Source organism: Suillus fuscotomentosus (assembly GCF_016647785.1).
Source record: "Suillus fuscotomentosus strain FC203 chromosome Unknown F5891scaffold_144, whole genome shotgun sequence".
NCBI classification, from domain to species: domain Eukaryota; kingdom Fungi; phylum Basidiomycota; class Agaricomycetes; order Boletales; family Suillaceae; genus Suillus; species Suillus fuscotomentosus.
Window position 1 is genome coordinate 1 of NW_024539656.1, and position 12,932 is coordinate 12,932.

Below are 12,932 nucleotides of genomic sequence, written 5' to 3' on the forward strand. Positions count from 1 at the left end.
TGAAAGTGCCGATAACCAGTAGTGGGCTGAATGATTGAAAAACGAAAATCTATTTCAGACTTTCCCACTGCAAGGATAATCCATTGCGCATCATGGTCCCAAAACTCCTTGTGAATGTGGTGAAGCGATTCGGGTGTAAAAAACCGGGACGGTTCTGCTAGTAACCAGTCCCACCAAAATGGTTCATCCACGCCATTTAGGCGAAACTTCTGCGCCTCACGGAAAAATGCTTCGAGATCATCTGGACAAGCGCGTGAGCGCACGATTTTCAATTGCTCAAGAGTTTTTGCTCGAGTCCGGGGTTCGTGCTGGAAGGGATCCCTGAATTGTTTGTACATTGCTATCGTCACTGGAGATGTCTTTCCACCAACACATGCCAGCATCATTGCCTCGGGGGTGTCAGCAATATAGCTAGCGAGCATAGTAAAGCAGTAATGACTGCGACCCATAGGATCTGACATCATCACGCCATTTCGAGCAGCGAGCTTCAACAGTTCGAGTACAATGTTCAAGCAATTGTGAACGAGCCGATCCTGCAACACGCCTCTCATTCGTTTGTTTTTGTGAACAAATTTTGTGACCGGTAGTAGGGCAGTGAGAAGGAAAGCGTTGGAGGATGATTTGAGCCGCGTGGTCATGTAGATGTTGGCGAGGCTGATGAGGAGAGGGTGCGCGACACGATCGCCTGACAATGCAGTAATGCATGTCTTGTCCGACGATAGAATAGTTCCGAGGAGAGTTGCACCACGGGGAAGCGCTGACTTCAAGAACAAATGAGATGATGACTTCAAGAGGGACTAATACATACCTGCATCTCCCAGGCATGATCACCCGTCATCCATTCGGTATATATCTGAGAGTGCCTCTGCGTTGTGCTATACTCCTTGCGAGACGTGTAGTCGAGACAATTGCAAAATAAAGGATGGTTGAATATCGTAGCGATACATTCAAGAGGATCCCGCCAGTAAAGAACAGCCGGAGACTTTGTGGGATGCAACGTTTGAATGACCTGGGACTTCCAACGCAGACCGCTAGGCAGCGATTCAGCTCGACCACGTAGCTCTTTTGCTGAATGGAAGGATAAAGGTAGGTCATCGATCTAAGTACCGTCTCAGAGAAGTGATCATCGCAATATTAAATCAAACACTGACCATCTCTAGCCCTAGAAAGGAATTTATTTTCTCCATGCTTAAGGCCGAACGCAGAAGCCACGCGGCAAGTCACCATTCCCTCCTACCACTGAATGGATAGTAGAGATTTGTTTTGCGATATATACTGTTTTTGTCAGCATCGAATAAGCTTAAAAATGTGTAACCCTCTTCGAAAGCCAGCAGGGGCTCCGGAAAGTAGTCGGTTGCTTTGACCTCACTGTCCTCGTCCCGAGTTCCACCTTCAGAGTCCAAATCCTCTCCTTGACTCCAAAAATCATAGGAACTCGCATCTACTTGAGGGTCATTGATGTCATCCACCACCATGGGATCATGTTCCGTACTAGGTGGCAAGATGGAGTTGAGTTGGATTAAGTCGTCTAGCCAGCTATTACACCCAGAACGAGGTTGGCTCATATGACGAGCGACGGAGGTATGGTCCTTGAATTGCTTTCCGCACGATGGGCAATGACTTGGAACTAGTGCCATGGTGCTCAGGCGCTGATATTGATATCTCTGAGTCGTGGACTTAGCGAAACAAAATCAGATTTGAATTCGGCATTTTCCAGATACTGACATGTCATCCTCATCACTCAAGTTTAATATTGCTACTTTGCGATCACTGTCAGCACTTGCTTCCTGCCCTGATGATTCTTCTCGCTCCAATAACGAATACAATGAGGGAGCACCTCGTGGTATATGTGACCTATACGAAATTCTCGAAGCTGTAAATTCAATTGTGAGTCCATCCGAGTCGTCATTTCCGCCATTTTTCATCACACCTTATATTGGAATAGCCCGGAGTCCATGAACCAACTAACACCGAGGCAAGCCTTGTGCTGGATCTTGCAAGAGCCAAGCGCGATGTCTTCCTCGCTCAGAAAGAGCTTGCAGACTGCGTGATACGGGAAAATGAGGTGTTTGCGAGCCTGCTCAGAGTCCGTGCAGCAGCAGCCGAGAAGATGATAGATCAGACAGATATTGGGCTGGTGTTACAGTCACTACGAGAGCCCCCAGCTACTCGACCAGCCCTCTGCCACCCTGCACGGCAACAGCACGATAACCGGGCCTTTAGGCCTTGATGATAGATGATGAATAGAAGAGAAGTCCGGAAGATGCTGGATTAGGTAAAGCGATCTGGATCGCTTACATGATATGACGACATAGGTCTAGAAGACCTATGTATGTTATCAAGATAGAAGGCAAGCCTCGTGTTGCCTCATGTACTGATAGAAGCCTGCCTCATGCATGGTATCTCTGACTCGATAGATAAGCAGATTAGAACCCAGCTTCAAGCTGAGCTTAGATACGATAGAGTAGCCTTATATAAGGTCGACGATTAAAGTAGATGTTCCTTACTTTAATCCTACTGGGTTTTACCTCGAAACCTTTGTCTTGCTAAAGCTACCTGCTTGACATCAGATCCGTACCTTCAGAAGGACTTGAGACCCCTTCTGCCTGTAAACCGCTATCATCGTTCGCCTCCGCAAACGTACGCAACTCCTGCTCTTCTGTGGGAGCCGACCTTGGACTCTCAGCACGTGGTATCACTGTCGTGATCGTCGCTGTTAGATCATCCCAGTTCGCACACGACTTACCGTCGTAACAAAGGATTAAAGTCTCCTTATCATACGCCTCCATCACAGGCTACCAGATAACTGATCGCACTTGCTGTCAACGTTACCGACACTCGTAGAACCCCGAACCCAGATCCCGAAAAAGATTTTCATATCTCTGATCTAGAACCTTGATCGTACCGGCCTGACCAGTCGCAAGAATATAAGAACCGCCGTCACTGTGGAAAGCTCCAAGAAAAGGATACCACAAAGATCGTAGAAACCATCTCCAATATGGCAACTACCAGAAACACCTTCGCCGCTGCACACCTCACCGGGAAGGAGACTCGCCTCTGTTTGCGAGAGAAGAAATGTTTTGTGTGCCACGTCATCGGACACAAAGCCGCGAGCTGTCCTCAATGGACCCGAACCTCACGGAGAAAGATGATCGAAGAAGAACCCCGCCTGCGCACTATCAAGGTGGCCGGGGCTAAGGATGATCTACGGGTGAACGCCACCCTGATTTCCAGAACAAGAAGTAACCCCATCGCGACATCTATGATCGTAGATTCTGGGGCGTGTCAGTCCTTCGTCAACCAGGACATAATCACGCAGCACCACATCTTGACGCACCAGCTAGAGAACCCCCTGACACTCTCAAACGCTGACGGATCCTGCTTCGGAAAGAAGCCAATAGAAAGGTTTTGCAACCTTACTTTCCAGATCGATGAACGGGTAATTTCCGAACGGTTTTACCTAGCCGAACTTGGTCCGAAAGACAAGTTCCTGCTTGGACGACCTTGGCTTACCAGCCAGAACCCCCTGATCAATTGGAAAACCGGCGCGGTAACCCTCAAAAGTACCGCAGATTCCCGAAAGAAGCAGAAAGAAATAGATTCTGATCGGAAGAAGAATGGCAAGACACCCCTCTTCCTGAAAGAAGAAAAGAAGGTAGCATCGAAAAGAAAACGATCGGTATCCCCGACTACTCCCAGCACCTTCTCTTCGGGCTCTGTACCATTAGCTCGAACGACACAGAATGCACCGGTCCATGAAAAACCGCAGAACGGAACCTCCGTTGAACCTTCAGAAACCGCACCACAGCCCGCGAAAACTGTGACGAAGAAAGACTCGCTGCCTAGAATTGATCTTGCAGCAAAAAGATATGAACAGAAGAGACCGGCCACTGATCCGGAGACAACTCAGAAGAAGACTTCCAGACCGGCGCTGATATCTGACCACATTTATCCCGAATCACCACGAACAAAGAAGATTGTACCGGCTGTTCAGCCAATGAAGATTGAAGAAGATCCTGCACCTGCCCGATATGAATTCTCGGCAGAGCCCGCACAAGTCCTTGGGAAGGGATGTGCAATAATGAACGAAGAACCGCCTGTATCCAAGGCGCCCAGACTGGCCCCTGAACCAGAGATAACTCAGAGATTCGAATTCTCCGGAGAACCGATATCCGTTCTCGGAAAAGGACGAGCAGTCCGAATCGAAGAACCTCCTACCGCCAAGAAACTCAGATTCTATGAAAGTCCTGAGTCCGCAATGGAGGAAGACCCCGAACCAGTGTATTTAACCGCTGATGAACCGCCGAATTCCCTCAACCTCTCCATGACACCCGCGCATAATTCCGAAGACGCAATGACGCTGTCTTCTGACACCGAACTCCCTCCTGTGTTACAAGAAGCCCAGGATATTTTCATCGAACGAATCGCTTTAATCCATGAAGCATATCGTCAAAATGAAATAAAAAAGGAAGCACTAGATGCCGGGCCCAGTTTTGTCCGTTTTATCGACATGAACAACTCCGAGAATGACGAGGATGAAGATAATGATGATGCACCCTCTTCGCATGATCTGCGAATGGTAGATTTAGAAGGAAACGACTTCGAAAACGACGGCCCGCTCCATGGCCTAGACTTCTGATTGGATATGATTAGTCGGTGACTAATGGCTTAGTAAGGGGGTGAAATCCTCCAACTTATTTTTCCACGCCTACTCCACCCTGAACACTGATCACCAATCCCGAACTCGACCACCTGAGTAGACAGGTCCGTAATGACCCTAAACTAGATATAGTCCGGAAAGACTCTAAAAACTACGATTGTCCGTAATGACATAAAACTAGACGATGAACAAGGACGAACCCCGGAAAACTCCTGCAAGCTTCGGGACCCCTCACATCACTGCACTTCGACCACCTGAGTAGACCATATATAAACAAAGGGTAATAGAAGACGATCTCCCCGCTGGACGACCCCAAGAAACTCCTACAAAGCCTTGGTACCCACGCTCGGACCCCCACCTTCGACATCTAATAAAGAACCCAGAAATGGATCTATAAAAGATAAGAAGACTAGACCTCCGGAACGAGGCTAAAACTATCACGAGACGAACTCCACGGAAACTCCTGCAAGCCCTTGGAACCCTCTAGAACCCATCATGGCAATGACGACCACCCTCTGATGACGACCTGATCTTTCAAACAAAGATAAAGGATGATAGTACCTATCACGGCACTTTCCCTCTGATAGTGAAGAAGAATCTCGAACACGAGTTAGCCTCATGGCTAGATAAGACGATAAGAGATAACGATAAAGATAAGTTTAGATTGAATCGGAGCTTGGATTGATCTGGAAGAAGGTTATAAACCCTCTCGATCCCTGAACATCTCTCCCAACAAACCTCCATCATCATGATGAACTCCATCGACAATGACTCTATCAAAATAGCACTGAAGGACTCAGACTACGGATCAGTCCTCAAAATGACGGAAAACAGCGCATTCAATGAAGCTGCTATCCTGACCCCCGCGTACTCCCAAGCGATCGACGAAATCCTTGGTGATCAAGACGCCAGAACTGCAGCATGTACATCCCTCACCGTCTGCATTATACGAACCACGAAGCTGCTGGAAGATGTAGCCAATCGTGTTGACCTTGATGAAGCAACTCGGAAACTTGCTATACTTCATCTGCAACGGCGGATCAGAAACTTCGCACTTCACTTACTCCCCCTCGACTTCTCCGATATCACCGACCTAGCGATAAAGAAAGTTGAAGTGAAGCCACTTGTAGAAGAACCCCGCCTGGTACGCCCACTAAGAAGAAAGGCGGCTACCATAGATCGAACCCGCACCACACTCTGCAAGCGCTGCGGAGGATATGGACATAAGTTCAGAAAATGTCCAGATTATGTTTGTTGCATCTGCGATGAACTCGGACCCGACCATTTGTCTATCCACTGCCCACGACTCGAAGGACGCATTGTACTCCAAGAGTTTAGTGATGAAGAGAAGTTTTTTGAAGCTCTCTTAGATTGGGAGCAGAACCACAAGGCACTCGTGGATCTAGAACTTCGGCATCCCACCGAACTTTCCCCTGCCCCTGAACCTCCCTCAGTACCTTCCGTCTCCACGTCAGCAATTCCCGCACTACCTACCGCTACGATGGAAGAAGATGTTTAGAAATCAAAGTCGGTGACTTTGTGCGTAGTAATGGGGTAATGTTACAGTCACTACGAGAGCCCCCAGCTACTCGACCAGCCCTCTGCCACCCTGCACGGCAACAGCACGATAACCGGGCCTTTAGGCCTTGATGATAGATGATGAATAGAAGAGAAGTCCGGAAGATGCTGGATTAGGTAAAGCGATCTGGATCGCTTACATGATATGACGACATAGGTCTAGAAGACCTATGTATGTTATCAAGATAGAAGGCAAGCCTCGTGTTGCCTCATGTACTGATAGAAGCCTGCCTCATGCATGGTATCTCTGACTCGATAGATAAGCAGATTAGAACCCAGCTTCAAGCTGAGCTTAGATACGATAGAGTAGCCTTATATAAGGTCGACGATTAAAGTAGATGTTCCTTACTTTAATCCTACTGGGTTTTACCTCGAAACCTTTGTCTTGCTAAAGCTACCTGCTTGACATCAGATCCGTACCTTCAGAAGGACTTGAGACCCCTTCTGCCTGTAAACCGCTATCATCGTTCGCCTCCGCAAACGTACGCAACTCCTGCTCTTCTGTGGGAGCCGACCTTGGACTCTCAGCACGTGGTATCATTGTCGTGATCGTCGCTGTTAGATCATCCCAGTTCGCACGCGACTTACCATCGTAACAGCTGGGATGTATGAGAGTTGTTTTTAGAGACCACTGTTGGTCCCACATCCCTCCCAGTCGTCCGTCACAAGAACAAGGTCCATCAAGTTTGCGTGGTACGTGTGTCCTTTCTCTTGCAATATTGTTGATTCTAATGCTTCACACTTGGAAGGTTTACACGGGCGACGTTCTGGAATAATTCTTGATTGATTATTCGAGGTCTTGTATCATCATTTTGTGTTATGTTGTCCTTGTCTATATATTTGGTATTTCCATAGTTATGCTATGTAGCTTTGAGCCATATGTTCCGAATCAATTCTTGTCACACTTTTGTTTGAGTCCGGCTGAGCCTCAAGTCAAACAACTTTATAGTACTAGATTATGACCTTGGCCCTGTTTAACTGTGAGTCTTGTTTAGCTATGAGCGACTGTAATTGTTGTGTCGCTATGAACTGTGAGCCTGTGTGAACTGTGGAGCCTCGTGACTTACTGTTGTGAGGCCCCATGTGTGTGACCTCTGTGAGAAAGTTGTAGTTTACTGATGTACCCTTGTAGCTACATGAGAATTGACTCTGCAACAGGAATTCATCAAGAACCATCGAGAGGTATTCAAAATCCCAGCTGGGTTAATCAACGACGTGGAGCTTTTGGCACAGCTTTCGAAAATTGTCAGTGAATTGCTCTCTTCCATTCGCGGCAATCTCAAGACGAAGGTTTGTCTTTCATTGAGCATGCATACCATTATGACATTGACTGCCCTTCAGTTGGTCGCATTGCTCGTTAAGCGAATGAGTATCATGGACATGGCTAAATCACTCGCTCACAGTATAATTGAGGTTGACGCTGCTCATTGGAATAGATATGCATTTTTAGTACGTTCTCATTTTAAAGCAATTTGTTGAGTTCGTAACACAACTCTAGCGGCGCTGTTTGCGCATCTTCCTTATTGGGGTCGGCGACTACAGAGCTATTCCTCTCAAGGAGCTTTACTCGAGCTCACTTATTCCTTCTCTTCATAGAGACCTCCGCGTCAAAATCTCAGAGGGACTTGATTGTGACATAGATATGGAGGTAAGCGAGAATGATGAGCAGCATGCAGATAATGCCGAAGGCAATGTGGACCATTCAGATGAACACTGCGAAGGAGATCTCGGAGCGACTAATGATCACGGCAATAACCTTGGAGAGGAAGAGCGCACCATGGACAGTGGAGAGTCATATGGGCTTCTTGAGATTAGGGACGGGGAGGGGGAGGAGGAGGAGGAGGAGGAGGAGGAGGAGGAAACCAGCGAGCAAGAACTTGAGGTTGACGATGGCGGCTCTGGATTTACCAAAGGAAAGAACAGCAAGGGTCCGAAATTCACGTCATCAAAATTCTGGAACTTCATTGATTGCTCACTTCAAGCCATCCGCAGAGCTGCAAAGGAGGAGACAGGCTCGGATCCCAACAAGTCAGGCCGCGGAGCATATGAAAATGCTGTATGAAAGTAAGTGTATAGTCATCGTATTGCGTGCACTATTGCTGATCATCCTTTAGCATACTCGTTGAATACTTCCAAATGGACCTTGCTGAATTTCCTGGTAGCATGATTGTTCCGAAGCTCCTCACCACTACCAGTCCTCAATGGCAGACAACTATTCAGAACTCGCTGCTTTGGAGCTGAGTTCCCTGGCAGCATGCTCGTTCCGAAGCTCCTCGCCGCAACCGGTACTATTATCACGGGCCATGCTAAGACGGGGACCTGAGTGTCAAATGCGATGGGTCTGGACTCTGGGGCGGGCCAAGGCGTATAGACACAACTTTGTACCAAGCCAAGCTAGGCCCTTCCGCTGACCGCGGCATCTAGCTGGAGCCTGGGAAAATATCTGTGCGACGACTTCCTAAAACGTGCCTAAAACGTGTAGTCTCGACCATCGTGCGATGATATACATGGTTCTGGACAGGAATCACGAAAATGAACGTATAACATATTTACCATACAAAGTCCTTTGGACCGCACTTAAACCCCCCATTATCACTCGTACCAGCGAAGCAACCAGTAGCCCCAGGGAATTTCCTCATGAATGTTTTCAATCCTCGCATTCTTGATGCCAGCATCCGCGATGTGACGGGGTGTCTGTCCGACGTTCAAAAGGCTGATGTTCTTCTCCACGCTTTGCAACATCTGCCGTCCGAAGGGTACGTTCGTCCAATTACTTGTTTATAAAATAAAATCTAGACCGTTGTGTATCACAAAGGTCCCGAATTGTCATGGAGAATGCTATTCAGTCCTTTCTCCAAGTCTCAGGCGTTCCACCACCAGATGTCGCAAGAGCTCTTTTATTACGTGCCAAAACCCGTTTAGCAGCTGGGTACCGAACTTCTGCACAACAAGGTCGGGTTCATGCATGTCCTTAGGTCCCGTCAGCGTGCTGATATCACTATCTTTCAGATTTGCTGTCCGTGTTAGGTTCAGATCCTGCGAATCAAGACGTCAAAGCCATAATACAATCTGAGCATTTACGACAAGAAATGGTAACTTGTGCAACCCTTTTATAACGTCCCTTTAGCAAATAATATCAAGCTTGTCAGGGAACCTGACGGTCCGCCTCGTTTTTCGGCCGAAGTTTGGAGAGAAATTGCTCTGTGTCTTCCCAAACGTGATCTTAAGTCTCTTTTATCGGTCCCGCATGCACTCTCTCGCATCGCAAGTCAGCTCATCTTCCGCGACATCGATCTTCATTTCACGGCATCGCCGGACCCCCCGAGAGCCGAGAACAGATACAGGGGTGTCAATGGCAGCCAGGAAGAACAGGAACTCGACGCCTGGCACTACCAGCGAAGCGCAGATATTCTTACCCGCATTCTCGTCGATCCCGTCTTTGCCTCGCAGGTCAGAAGCTTAAGCGTATCTGCTGTTGTTTCAGACGCGTCGCATACATTGGCGTTTCAGACCGGTTTGTGCTCATTCTTCAGCGTTTACTATGTCTCAATCCTCCCTAGGAATGTTAATAAACTCTTTACCTAAGCTCTGCAACCTCCGCAGTGTGCATTGTTCGGGCAACAGTGGACTAATCAATCGCATGCTTGAAACATTGTGTGCCTCAAACCATCGTCTTTATAGCCTGTCCATCAAGTACGTCGTTTCATACTTCCTTTCGCCCCAAAACGGCCTGCATGTTCACGCTCCGCACAGTCTTGTTGATCGTTCAGGGGACATTGATATCCCACCATTCAAGCACATTACACATTTCTCCATCACAGCTGAAGGAGGGAACAGCACATCTACCCACGACTTTATATCACAGAGTCATGACAACCTACGCTCGCTGTCCATCAAGAACGCACACTGGAAATTCCCAACGGATGCCATCTCCGTCCGTCACTTGACGGTCATCGAGTTTGAGGGCTGTTTTTCCGTAGATAGCCAGATCTTCTCAGAGATCTTGTCCACTGGCCACCAACTGGAGTCACTGACATTGTCAGGTATTCTGGAATGCACTCCATCAGCAACGTTCCGCCTGCATAGGTCCTCGCTTCCGTTTCTGACGCATTTTGCTCTCAATATTATCAGTCTGCATCGGCATGTCACAGACAGGGACCTCGTGCCTGCTATCTCGGAATTCTTGAGAGATCGCAAGCATCTTCATTCCTTCCACCTCACCGTGCCTAGTGGAGACCATCGTCGCATTGGTTTTGACGCGTCTGCTTGGGGTGTACTACCTTCTCTAACGAACCTCCGCAGTCTTTATATCACTTATCCTAGAGATCTTTCTCCTTCGCTAGCAGGGTGGCTTATTCCGCGAAGTGTTCGTGCGCTCACCATGGATATTATGGTACCGCCTGCAGAGGACCTTCTCCTTTTCATAAACGTGAGTCGATGACGCCCGTCATTGACAAGAAGAGTAGTACTAATGTATTCTATTATAGCAATTGCGTCCCGGAGTCCCTCCCCTTCTCACGTTCATTGGTATGACAAACTTTCCGATACGCTCCGTCATCAACGTGGTCGACCAGGGCTTTTCCAACGTGCGGCTTGTGCGTATCGACGAGAATGTCTGGAATGTCATCCGCCTAGATGATGGGTCGATAGAGCTGATGGAGCAATGGCCATATCGAAGGATAAAGTACCACTCGGCAGCGTGGTTGGAGCCCCTCGAGTGCGAAGATGCAATACGGCATCTGGTATGGTAAACGCGAGGCGTGTCTCAAAAACAAAGACGTTGAATGTACTTTTTCAGTGGTTCTACCCTCTTAACATTCTGTAGGTGCAAAATCTGAGGAATAACTTAGAATAAATTTCATTGAAAGGAGTGTCGCCGTGCTCGTCTGTTCTTGGTCTACGGTGGTTGGAAACTCCACGGCGTGGACAAACTCTCAGGAATGATTATTAGGCAATGGCAAGACAAGTTTGGAAAGTCACGACTCACTCTCGAAATGCGTAGACACGCGACAAGGCTTTTGGTGGTGGGTTACGATACGAATGCAACAATTTCCGTTGTCCTTCAATGGACACTGGTGCTTTCGTTCCTGACAAGAGCGTCCGTAGGGCCGCTTACTTTCAGTGTGGTCCTTCTGCTTCCACGATGTCGCTACAGCTGACCGAGATACAGAGAACCAAATGACGTGCGGTATCCTCAAGTAGATGGCACATATCGACCGTAAGTGTGCCCGCTCCACATACCTGTAACACATCTGAAATTGAACTTAGAGCTCGAAGTCTATCATCTCAGTCCCTTGCTACATGGCATGCAAAGTTTACCCCGCCAAGTGCCCAGTCCACACTCAATAATGATGCAATTGGACTTTCTGACTCTCTTAGCGATAAGTCATCTGAGCAGTAAGTGATTTGACCGGTGCTCGTGCTGAAAAATTGCTTAGATTGTTGCAGCAAATCCTCGACACTCTTCGAAGTTCCAACATCGTGGAAAAGGGAGCAAGTGATTAGCGATCGCGATTCTGGACGGTATACCAAAAGGTCGCATCACAACACGACAACGAGTTTTTGGAGCAATATGATGGTGACATGGATATCGTCTTGATCTTTGCAAGTCGTAAGCTCGTGCGTTAAATGATCCCGTTTATTGTGATTTTGACCTTACACTCTGCGTAGACACGTGAAATCGAACGTTCCTGGTAACGTCGGTGACTCCAGCTGGTGCACCGGTGATGGATGAGATCTTTGAAAAGATCTGACTGTGAGCGGAAGTTATTTGAGGGATAACAAATGCGCAGACGATCATAGCTGTTGGTTCTGAAGTTTATAAGGTAGATGCATGATATACATTCAGCGTTGGTCACTCCTTTGCAATGTGCATGCCATGGTCAAAACCAAAACCAATTCTTATTCTCACCATTATGATAGGTTATCGATCGCATGGATCACAACCTGAGGTCTAGATGCCTGTTATAGAGGGACTGACGTACGACGCCATCGTGGAACAAAGGAGAAATCGACTTCCAGGATGTCGGTATCAAGTCGATGGAGAATTCTCGTATGCCATGGCTCCAATCGGTTCTTATTGTATCATGCGTGTCTTATAAACATGCAAGCGCGTCAAAATTGATACAAACTAGAGATCGTAGTATGGGCCCTGGAAATTGCTCTAGAGGTCGAATGCAGATATCCTGCAGCTCCGCTTCCGCTTTTTCCTTGGTGAGCACCTTGATATCCTTGTCGCTCGATTCATCGAGAGGCTTCATCTAAGATTCGCTCTATGCAACCGATGAGCACGTCGTATTTAGTAAGGACGACGATAAGAGAAACTTTGACGAAGTGTGAGCTCCAACGTAGCAGAGAGATGGTGAACGATACCCTTACCGTTTCCCAGCGTTTCACTATTTTTCAATACCAGATATTCTTTGTTCCCGTCTCCGGCAAATGTCCGCCTGTAAAATGTTTGTATTTGGTCCAAGGAGAAATTTGCAGCGTTGGATGTCACTTATGATATGATATTCCGTGGAACCTTGTGACCGCTGTGTTTGTGCGTGTCTTATCAACGTACGAGAACGTCTAAAGAGGACCATTAGAAAACACTTGCCTGTCTAATCCGTCTAACAACTGAATCCCGTGTGAGAGCTTGCCGCGACCAACGGTAGTTATGATAACGTCCGTGTCAGCATCCCGATGTACAATT

At 47.7% G+C, this 12,932-nt stretch overlaps 5 protein-coding genes across 5 annotated transcripts; 4 read left to right on the plus strand and 1 right to left on the minus strand.

The window, feature by feature from the left end:
- Nucleotides 1-16: 16 nt before the first annotated feature.
- On the minus strand, nucleotides 17-1,637 carry F5891DRAFT_1213766 (uncharacterized protein; the record flags this gene model as incomplete). Its single annotated transcript, XM_041369258.1, has 4 exons — nucleotides 17-761; nucleotides 809-1,099; nucleotides 1,152-1,162; nucleotides 1,277-1,637. Coding segments are annotated over 4 exons (1,408 nt in total), but the record flags the coding sequence as incomplete, so codon positions are not given.
- An 88-nt stretch (nucleotides 1,638-1,725) lies between these two features.
- F5891DRAFT_1198197 (uncharacterized protein) lies at nucleotides 1,726-2,230 on the plus strand (the record flags this gene model as incomplete). The annotated part of the gene is made up of 2 exons (XM_041368593.1): nucleotides 1,726-1,887; nucleotides 1,946-2,230. The coding sequence occupies 2 exons, from the start codon at nucleotides 1,726-1,728 to the stop codon at nucleotides 2,228-2,230; spliced, it is 447 nt and encodes a 148-aa protein (XP_041217710.1).
- A 3,178-nt stretch (nucleotides 2,231-5,408) lies between these two features.
- Nucleotides 5,409-8,479, plus strand: F5891DRAFT_1198199 (uncharacterized protein; the record flags this gene model as incomplete). Its single annotated transcript, XM_041368594.1, has 5 exons — nucleotides 5,409-6,173; nucleotides 7,397-7,528; nucleotides 7,580-7,687; nucleotides 7,737-8,266; nucleotides 8,353-8,479. 5 exons carry the CDS (start codon nucleotides 5,409-5,411, stop codon nucleotides 8,477-8,479), a joined length of 1,662 nt encoding a protein of 553 aa, XP_041217711.1.
- A 255-nt stretch (nucleotides 8,480-8,734) lies between these two features.
- F5891DRAFT_1072140 (uncharacterized protein) lies at nucleotides 8,735-11,134 on the plus strand. The gene is made up of 7 exons (XM_041363304.1): nucleotides 8,735-8,994; nucleotides 9,054-9,190; nucleotides 9,248-9,330; nucleotides 9,380-9,752; nucleotides 9,799-9,931; nucleotides 9,992-10,667; nucleotides 10,726-11,134. Exons 1-7 carry the CDS (start codon nucleotides 8,876-8,878, stop codon nucleotides 10,987-10,989), a joined length of 1,785 nt encoding a protein of 594 aa, XP_041217712.1. The 5' UTR covers nucleotides 8,735-8,875; the 3' UTR covers nucleotides 10,990-11,134.
- A 12-nt stretch (nucleotides 11,135-11,146) lies between these two features.
- F5891DRAFT_1072144 (uncharacterized protein) lies at nucleotides 11,147-12,208 on the plus strand. The gene is made up of 7 exons (XM_041363305.1): nucleotides 11,147-11,359; nucleotides 11,409-11,456; nucleotides 11,507-11,635; nucleotides 11,677-11,719; nucleotides 11,744-11,866; nucleotides 11,909-12,107; nucleotides 12,161-12,208. The coding sequence occupies exons 1-5, from the start codon at nucleotides 11,304-11,306 to the stop codon at nucleotides 11,864-11,866; spliced, it is 399 nt and encodes a 132-aa protein (XP_041217713.1). The 5' UTR covers nucleotides 11,147-11,303; the 3' UTR covers nucleotides 11,909-12,107; nucleotides 12,161-12,208.
- Nucleotides 12,209-12,932: the final 724 nt, after the last annotated feature.

Coding starts and splice junctions, on each gene's coding strand:
- F5891DRAFT_1072140 (XM_041363304.1), top strand. CDS start 8,876: ATGAATGTTTTCAATCCTCGCATTCTTGATGCCAGCATCCGCGATGTG. Junction 9,331..9,379: donor AGCATTTACGACAAGAAATG/GTAACTTGTGCA, acceptor AATAATATCAAG/CTTGTCAGGGAACCTGACGG. Junction 10,668..10,725: donor ACCTTCTCCTTTTCATAAAC/GTGAGTCGATGA, acceptor ATTCTATTATAG/CAATTGCGTCCCGGAGTCCC.
- F5891DRAFT_1072144 (XM_041363305.1), top strand. CDS start 11,304: ATGGACACTGGTGCTTTCGTTCCTGACAAGAGCGTCCGTAGGGCCGCT. Junction 11,360..11,408: donor CGTAGGGCCGCTTACTTTCA/GTGTGGTCCTTC, acceptor ACCGAGATACAG/AGAACCAAATGACGTGCGGT. Junction 11,457..11,506: donor GTAGATGGCACATATCGACC/GTAAGTGTGCCC, acceptor AATTGAACTTAG/AGCTCGAAGTCTATCATCTC.